At 38.1% G+C, this 10,216-nt stretch overlaps 1 protein-coding gene across 1 annotated transcript; it reads left to right on the forward strand.

The window, feature by feature from the left end:
- The first annotated feature begins 2,000 nt into the window (after positions 1-2,000).
- LOC133330544 (uncharacterized) lies at positions 2,001-3,921 on the forward strand. The gene is made up of 2 exons (XM_061538980.1): positions 2,001-2,958; positions 3,029-3,921. The coding sequence occupies exons 1-2, from the start codon at positions 2,001-2,003 to the stop codon at positions 3,919-3,921; spliced, it is 1,851 nt and encodes a 616-aa protein (XP_061394964.1).
- The last annotated feature ends 6,295 nt before the right edge of the window (positions 3,922-10,216 follow it).

Raw genomic sequence — 10,216 nt, forward strand, 5'->3', positions numbered from 1 at the left:
AAATGAGCATAAATTATGTTAATGCTCATGCTATTTTCGACCAAAAACCTAAAATTTGGAAGATCTTCGCCGGTTGAATTTATCCTAATTCATACGATGGCTATGTAGGTCTTGATCGAATATAGGCCAAAAGCTCCACTATTTAACTATAGAAAATTTGTCCAAATAGTGTTTCCCGAGGTGAATATGTCCGCCATAATTGGTGGTCCCCTTAACACATTTTCGAAAACTACTTTGAAAAAACATTTTTGGTAGAAAACGTTCATCAAATTCCCAATTTGTCTTCGATAAAAACGAATTTTTCAGTTTCAGAACAATGTTTCGATCAATTAACTATTAACTATTACTACGAAAGATTGAGCAACGATGTACGATCTTGCACACATTGGAGAGATACTGGAGAATATGCTTTAAGTTCCCTAAGCCATCTTAAACCTTCTCTTTCATATAATAGATTTGAATTCTGTCGATACGATAGCCTAAATGTGGGTTGGTATATTCATCAGCCACCTAGAACAATGTCATCATATGTATCATACCTTGATCTTCACACCTTCGCAACCAGATAAGCTTGAGGATAGACATATTGCACCATGGGTCCTATATTACTCACCCAAAATTCGTTGACTCTGATTCATATGAGTTGTTAATTCCACTTCCCGATTTGTTGGGGCCTCAATTCACTTCTTGTAGCCGGAATCTGAACAGACTAAACAAAATGTAGGGCCTGGAACCTCTTAGGGTATTTGTACCCTACACAACTATGTTGTCAGGGTATTATAGCTTTGTGCAGCCCCAACGCCGCGAAATTTTGGTCCTAGACCCACCTTTAAGTATACCGATAGTCATATCTCGACCAGCTGAGTCGATCTAGACATGTGTGTCCGTCCGTCTGTCCATTATAATTTGTAAACACGATACAGGCCACAGTTATGGACCAATCTTCACGAAATTTTGCATGTAGGATGGGTTCTGGCCAATGAAGACCCCTATTGGAAAAGATCGGTTAATATTTAGGGGAAGAAATGGACCAAAAACTTTATTTTAGTCGGTTTTTCTGGTCGCTCCAGAGGCCGCAATTATGGCCAAAACACCGCGAATTTTTGCATGTAGACGGGGATCGGGCCAAATAATAAATATGCCTGTTTTGATAAAGATCGGTCAATATTTAGCGGGTCAAATGGACCCTGACTTTTGTGTGAAAAATTGCAAAATGTTTATTCTATGGGGTATATATTTGCACCTGAAGGTCCTAGACGCGAGAAGTTGATAGTATGTTCAAGAGGAGTGGTTGGTCTTTAAATTGATACTAATTATATTGTCGTATGTACTCGGATGCGGGACTTGCACATAAATATTTACAGGTGCTTACGTGCCACACTAGACGGCAGAAATATAGCGCTGATCGCTTTGAAATTTTCCATGAGGTGGAAGTTATGGTCACCGACAACGTCTATAACTTTTTGGTGATGATCAGATAATAATTTTTGGGATGAAGTGGACCGAAAACTTATTTGTTGGTGTTTTTTTCGAGTCGATCTATAGGCCAAAATTGAAAGCCGATCATCACAGCACAATGCACGGTGAAGGGGATCTGGACAAGTGATTAGAAGGGCTGTACTGAATATTTGTAATATTTGTTGACCTCTAGTCGCACAAGAGGGTGCAAATATCGCGAAATATTGCCCAAGCTCATAATATAGAATCACAGAAAGTTATAGTTTCGTGGAAGTTGTGTAGGGTATCACATGGTCGGCCCCGTCCGACTATACTGCTCCGCTCACTGATTTTATATTAATTTAGAAATCAGCGATTCCAATTATTATTATTACATAAAAAAGAAAAAAGTTGTTAAAACTCCATGAATATATTTTTCTAAATACCTTCTGAAAGCTGATGCAACTGACCTTTTACTTCTGCCAAATCGCGTTACCCAAAAAAAAGGAAAAATTTACAATTATTTCCATACATCTTTCTAGCCACAAATTTAGTCCCACACAATGACTCCGAGACGAAGTCTTAAGCTATGGTGCATAGCACTAATCGTATGCATTGTGATGGCCAGCATGATACCGAATGTGGAAGCCAAAACTAAACGACGTCACAAAAATAAAACTTCCAGTGGACACAAAACCAGTAGCGGAAGCAGTACCGGAAGTGGAAGTGGTACTACTCACAAGAAACCCCATACCAGCGGAAGCAGTACCGGAAGTGGAAGTGGTACTACTCACAAGAAACCCCATACCACGCAGACTGGACACAAAAAACCCTCTTCAGGTGGCAATAATGATAATCCGCCAGAAAATAAACCTTCCAAACCAAATCACCCCCACCATCAGCCACCAAGCGGAGAAAATCCACCTCCAGGAACAAATCATCCGGGACAAAGTATACCCGGTAATAAACATCCTGCACACAAACATCCTAGCCAATCAGGAAATGGTAATGAGAATGGCGAACAAAATCGCCCAAGCGGTCATCATCATATAAATAAGCCACATCCGGGTAATGGCGTAAATAATCATCCGAATAAATCTCCCACCAATCATGGTCATGCCAAACCAAATCATCCTAGCCAAAGTACTCCCACCCATGCACCACCAATTAAAAATCATCCCATACATAGTCATCATAAGAATCAGGAGTCGGAAGGAATGGAACCAAATGAGGAAATAAAACCGATCCACAATCACCCACATCATAATAGTCCGATGATGGGGCAGTCGGGACATCATGGTGTTAAAAATCATCCAGCTCATAGTTATCCCACGCAGGAACCAGCACATCCAACACAAAATTATCCCAGTCATGGGGCTGTAAATCATATGCATGGTGCAGGATATCAGCATCACAACCCCTTGCCACCAAGGGCGCTGTTTGTGCCAGCGGGTGGCAGCTATCCCACCGCTGGGGTAATTTATGTCCAGCGGGCACCCTCATATGATGATGTGGCTTATGGTAAGCATATTTTTTTAAGGAAATCATTTCAATATTTTATTTTTATTTTCATTCTCCTTTCTTCCCCCAGAGGAGGGCAGAGTTCTGGGTCGCCAAATTGCCCAAGCCATTCGCCGTAGAAATCGCCGCAAACAACAGGAACAACAAAGAGGTAATAACACCTCCAGTACCACAGCTACCCCTGACAATGGTCTGCTAGCCGATGGTCCCCTAAATCCAAATGCCGCTCCCTATGGTGTTGTATGTGTTCCGGTTAAGGTACCTCAACCTGATCCTCAAGATCCCATGAAAATGCTTGAAACTGAACAGAAGGTTTGTTATCCCGCACCACCACCTGCTCCAGGTTCCACACCAATGCCATCTGCTCAAAGACCATTTATACCGGAAGGAGCCAATGTTCCAATGACACCATTAAACTCGGAACCAACATCTCTACCCTCAAATGGACCAATGATGTCTGTGCAATCAGCAATAGCACCAGGTTTAGGAACAAATATGCCAAGTGTGGGACAACAAAATAATCCCGCAATTATGCCAATGATGCCAGCCCAATCTGCTCCGGTATATATGCCAAAAAATCCAAGTGTGGTCCAAGAAAATCCCACAGGAACTGTGCCAATGATGTCCGGCCAATCCGCTCCTGTGTATGTACCTAATAATAATCCAAGTGAGGGACAACAAAATCCTGCAGGACCTATGCCAGTGATGTCCGGCCAATCAACACCAGTCTATGTACCCAATATGGCCACAGTGGCGCAACAAAGTGTTGCATCGGAACAACCTACCAGCAGCGTACAACCTGGACCAGTGTATATGCCTCAAATGAATAATATGCCATATGTTTCTGAGGTCGCTGCAAGCAGTGTACAATCGGCTCCAGTATATGTACCTCAAGTCTCCAGTATACAAGGTGCAACTACGGCATCGGATATGCCGCAGCAAGGTGTAACAACTTTGACCTAAAATGGTAATTTTTTCAATATATTTTAGTTATAATTATCGTTGCAACACCTCCAAATATTCACCTGAGACCACGGTATTCTTGATCGGAAAAAAATTCGATGTCGATTCGATTCAAGTTTCATGGTAGCCCCCTATAACAATATGGGTATTTTGAGTAGCTCGGACACAGTTCACAGTTTACTATTTTGAATTCTCATTGGATTCTCTCTACCAAAAATTATTAATATTGGTATATGTTGTGGGGCAGCCCCGAATTTTTTTCTATACAAAAATGACCTAGAAACTGATGACAGATTGTACCATATTTAGTACCATTTAGTACTTATAAGTTCAATATTCCAACACTATCTCAATCAGGTACTCTAATGGTAATTTTAATTCCAAATATTAGTTTTCCATAAAATATATTACTTTAGTACAATTTAGTTCACATAATTACGAATTTTAAAAAATACCACTATGTCTCAATCCTACACTTCCAGTAGTAGTAAGTAACAGTAGTAATCGTAACCCATACTTTTAAGTATTCCATCTCTATACGCTGAACTAAATGCAAATAGTACCAAATTTAATACCATTTAGTACTTTCCATACAAATAAGTATGAATTTCTAAAATGGAGCATCTACATATTTCTTTCCATCAGTGAATCACATTCCAAATTTCAGAATTATAGCTCTTCCCATTTGTCTAACCTTAATACGGAGTCAATGACGCTAAATCCGGATTAAGCCTTATTCCGGGGTCAATGACCCTTAATCCGGATTAACCCTTAGTCCGCCGTCAATGATCCTTAATCCGGATTAACCCTTAATCCGCTGTCAATGATCCTTAATCCGGATTAAGCCTTAATCCAGGGTCAATGCTATTTAATCCGGCTCAAGCCTTAATCCGGGGTCAATGACCTTTAATCGCGGGTCAAATACCTTTAATCCGGATTAAGCCCTAATCCGTGTCGACAACATTTAATCCGAATTATGGCTTAATTCGGGGTCAATGACCTTTAATCCGGGGTCAATGACTTTTAATCCGGATTAAGCCCTAATCCGGGGTCCACGATATTTAATCCGGATTAAGGCTTAATCCGGGGTCAATGACCGTTAATCCGGATTAACCCTTAATCCGCTGTCAATGATCCTTAATCCAGATTAAGCCTTAATCCAGGGTCAATGATATTTAATCCGGAGTCAATGACTCTTAATCCGATTAAGCCTAAATCCTTCAATGACGGATTAATACGGATTAAGCCTTAATGCGGGGTCAATGACCCTTAATCCGGATTAAGCATTAATCCGGGGTCAATGACCTTTAATCCGGCTTGAGCCTTAACGCGGGGCAAATAACCTTTAATCCGGCCTTAATCCGGGGTCAATGACCTTTAATCTGGCATACGCCTTAATCCAGGGTCAATGACCTTCAATCCGGATTAAGGCTTAATCTGAGGTCAATGAGCCTTAATCCGGGATCAATGACCCTTAATCCGGATTAAGCCTTAATCCGGGGTCAATGATCCTTAAACCGGATTAGCCATAATCCGAGGTCAATAACCTTTAATCCGGATTAAGCCCTAATCCGGGGTCGACAACATTTAATACGAATTATGGCTTAATTCGGGGTCAATGTCCTTTAATCCGGGTCAATGACCTTTAATCCGGATTAAGCCCTAATCCGAGGTCAACGACATTTAATCCGGATTAAAGCTTAATCCGGGGTCAATGACCGTTAAACCGGATTAACCCTTAATCCGCTGTCAATGATCCTTAAACCGGATTAGCCATAATCCGAGGTCAATAACCTTTAATCCGGGGTCAATGACCCTTAATCCGGATTAAGCATTAATCCGGGGTCAATGACCTTTAATCCGGTTTGAGCCTTAATGTCGGGCAAATAACCTTTAATCCGGTCTTAATCCGGGGTCAATGACATTTAATCTGGCATACGCCTTAATCCAGGGTCAATGACCTTCAATCCGGATTAAGGCTTAATCTGAGGTCAATGAGCCTTAATCCAGGTCAATGACCTTTAATCCGGATTAATCTTAATCCGGGATCAATGACCCTTATTCCGGATTAAGCCCTAATCCGGGGTCGACAACATTTAATCCGAATTATGGCTTAATTCGGGGTCAATGTCCTTTAATCCGGGTCAATGACCTTTAATCCGGATTAAGCCCTAATCCGGGGTCAACGACATTTAATTCGGATTAAGCCCTAATCCGGGGTCAACGACATTTAATCCGGATTAAAGCTTAATCCGGGGTCAATGACCCTTAATGGGGATTAATCCTTAATCCGGGGTCAATCCTTTAATGCGGATTAATCCTTAATCCGGGGTCAATTACCTTCAATATGGATTAAACCTTAATGCGGGGTCAATGACCCTTAATCCGGATTAAGCATTAATCCGGGGTCAATGACCATTAATCCGGATTAAGCCTTAATCCGGGGTCATTGACCTACAATCCGGCTTAAGCCTTAATCCGGGGTCAATGACATTTCATCCGAATTAAGCCGTAATCCGGGATCAATGACCCTTAATCCGGATAAAGTCTTAATCCAGGGTCAATGATTAATCCGGATTAATTAACGCTTAATCCGGATTAAGGTCATTGGCCCCGGATTAAGGCTTAAGCCGGATTAAAGTTCATTGACCCCGGATTAAGGCTCATTGACCTCGGATTAAGGCTTAATCCAGATTAAGGGTCATTGACCCCGGATTAAGGCTTAAGCAGGATTAAAGGTCATTTACGCCCGATTAAGGTTAGACAAACGGGAAGATCTAGAAATCTCAAATTTTGGAATGTGTTTCACTGATGAAAAGTTAGAAAGATGTAGATGTTCCATTTTAAAAATTAGTACTTATGAGTATGAAAAATATTAAATGGTACTAAATTTGGTGCTATTTGCATTTAGTTCAGCGTATACAGATGGAAAACTTAAAAATATGAATTAGGATTAATATTAGAGTACAGGATTGAGGTACTTATGAGTACTAAATTTGGTACAAGTTGAATTTAGGTGAGTCTTGAAATTGGGAAATAAAATTACTGTTACAGTGTAGGATAAAAGATATGCGTACTTATGGGTACGAAAAGTACTAAATGTTACTAAATTTAGTACAATTTGGATTTTTGTTGAAGGGATAGAGCTGAAAACCTGAAATTTGGAATAAAGATTACTGTTGAGGATTGAGCTATAGGAACAGCTTTGGGAATTTGCATTAATGTGTATGAAAATTACTAAATAGATCTAGATTTGGTACAATTTGGGTGAACGAAGAGAACTGTAAACCTAAAATTTGGATAATGGTTACACTTGAATAGAAGTGGAATTCGGAATATTAGTACGAAAATATATACAGTATTCACAATTCCCATTTAAAATATAGTTTATGTATTTTTTATTCCCTTTCCGCATACGGAATATCGTGCTCTCGCTAGTTCTTTATAAATCAGCAACTTTTAAAAAACTATTTTTTATATTACTTATTTTACTCTTTTTTTATATTTTCAGGTCAATATTGAAAATCTATTGGTGCCCCATCAAATTATTTTACTACTTTTTTTAATAATTACATTTAGTAAATACACTATAAAAAATGTATACAATATTTATTTTATATATTAAGCGAAAAACATGATTGTAATATTTACGACATTTTTTTTAAATAAATAAAACAATAAAATACAAAATTAAATTTATTTTCTTATTATTTTTTTAATGAAATATAGTTTAAGAGTATTTTTGTAGAAATGAAAACAGCCATGGGCGAAGATTTTATATCTTGTGTAGAGATCAATAGAGATTTAGGATATTTTTAGGAATATGTTTTTTATAGAGACCAAAAGAGTCATATGCGAGGATTTTTTACCCTACACAAGAGTTTGTAACGCCCCAAGACTTTATATTAGTCCTAGGTAGAGTTGGGTAGTTCCCGAAGGAACAATCGGTACTAGTTCCAAATCATTAATTAATATAATTCCTTTTTCTGATCTCGTTCCTTTTTAGCATCGTTCTTTATTCTGATCTCGTTTTTTTTCAAATGCTGTCACATTGTTATAATATATAAACATTATTAATAATATATAAACATACGCTCATCAATTTATTATGGTGTAAATAGCTAAATTTTATTATTATTTTTTTTTAATATTTTTATTTATTTATAAATAAATTTTCAATCATCTATTAACAAATCAAATAAAAACCAGTAAGGAAAGTAGCAAAGTCGGACTGGGCCGACTATACATATGTATCCTTACAATTGCAATGTTCATTCGAAGGAACATACTCATCTCTTTTAAATATAATTTCATTCGGGCAGATTTAAAGTCGTCTACCACGGGACAAGTTTATGGAAAACGATTTATTGCAAAATTGATACACCCTATTCGGCACGACAAACTGTTACAAATTTTATTTCAATCAGACACCCGTTCGAAATACATATGGAAGCCAAGACTGCATCTGCACCAATTTCAAAAAAACGCAATAACTTCATTGAAGTCTCATTTTGATACTTTGTGCAAAATTTTAAAACAAAACACTGACAATCATTAGGAGTTTGGTACACCATTTATGTAAAATCGGACGAATATATATGTATATGTGGAAGGTATATCTTTATCTGAACCGATTTTTCCGAAACTTACCACACATCATTCTAGACTCAATTCAGTACGCTATGCAAATCGTATATATGGACTTTGGTGCACAATTTACATAAAATCGGACCAAAATATATATGGCGGCTATACCTAAATCGGAACCGATTTTCACGAATCTTAATACACGTCACTCTAGACTTCATTCAGTACGCTATGCCAAATTTCGTGCAAATCGAAAAATATATAGGGACATTACATTAAATCGGACGAAAATATATATGGGAGCTATATCTAAATCCGAACCGATTTTCATAAAATTTCACACAAATCATTTTAATCTCAATTCAGAACGCTATGTCAAATTTCGTGCAAATCGAAGGATATATAGAGACTTTGATGCACCATTTACCTTAAATCGGACGAAAATATATATGGGAGCTATATCTAAATCTGAACCGATTTTCAAAAAAAATTGTATGTACATCGTTCTAGACTTAATTGAGTACGATTTTTCCAAAACTCACCACTCATCATTCTAGACTCAATTCAGTACGCTATGCCAAATTTCGTGCAAATCGTAGGATATATAGGGACTTTGGTGCAACATTTACCTTAAATCAGACGAAAATATATATGGGAGCTATATCTAAATCTCGATCGATTTTCAGGAAACTTAGCACACATCATTATAGACCTAATTCATTACGCTATGCCAAATTTCGTACAAATCGAGCGATATATAGGGACATTGGTACACCATTTACATTAAATCGGACGAAAATATATATGGGAGCTATATCTAAATCTGGACCCATTATTCCCAATTTCAATAGGGTTCGTCCTTGGGCCAAATAAGTGGCCTATGCCAAATTTCATCCAATGCGGATCATAAATGCGACCTGTACTTTGTTTACAATTTAACATGGTCAGACGGACGGACGGACGGACATGCATAAATCGACTTAAAAATGATTCTATGCATATTCTCAAAAGGAACCATGTGTCCATCTCGTTTCCTTTTGCCTGTTACAAACAGGGTAGGGTATAAAACGCGTAAAAACAACAAAAACGATGAAAGGGAGAGATTTAAAGAAACTATGTAGGAGTCGGAACTATGTGGAGCAAAGGAATTATAAATATCAAGGAATTATTAAGAGTGAAGGAACTGTATGGAGTAAAGGAACTATACAAATCAAAGAAACTATATGGAGCAAAGGAACTATTTGGAGCAAAGGAACTGTATGAAGTAAAGGAACTATACGGAGCAAATGAACCATACAAATCAAAGGAACTATATGGAGCAAAGGAACTATTTGGAGCAAAGGAACTATACAAATCAAACGAACTGTATGAAGTAAAGGAACTGTATGGAGTAAGGGAACTATATGGAGCAAGGGAACTATATGGAGCAAAGGAACTATATGGAACAAATGAACTGTATGGAGCAAAGGAACTGTATGGAGTAAAGGAACTATATGGAGCAAATGAGCTATACGGAGCAAAGAAACTATAAAAAGCAAAGGAACTATAAAGAGCAAAGAAACTGTATGGAGTAATGCAACTATATGGAAGAAAGGAACTTTCTGGAGCAAAGGAACAACATTAAGGAACTAGTTCCTTTTTAAAAAAGGAACGAAAAAGATCGATCGATCGCTACGAGAACTAGATTGCCCAACTCTAGTCCTAGGTC

Source organism: Musca vetustissima, unplaced genomic scaffold (genome assembly GCF_032173495.1).
Source record: "Musca vetustissima isolate MV318-11 ecotype Yass unplaced genomic scaffold, APGP_CSIRO_Mvet_v1 utg11920, whole genome shotgun sequence".
Lineage (NCBI taxonomy): Eukaryota > Metazoa > Arthropoda > Insecta > Diptera > Muscidae > Musca > Musca vetustissima.

Bases quoted from the DNA above. Each gene is read 5' to 3' on its own strand.
- LOC133330544 (XM_061538980.1), top strand. From the start codon at position 2,001: ATGACTCCGAGACGAAGTCTTAAGCTATGGTGCATAGCACTAATCGTA. The intron at 2,959-3,028 runs GTAAGCATATTT...TTCTTCCCCCAG, and splicing joins ATATGATGATGTGGCTTATG to AGGAGGGCAGAGTTCTGGGT.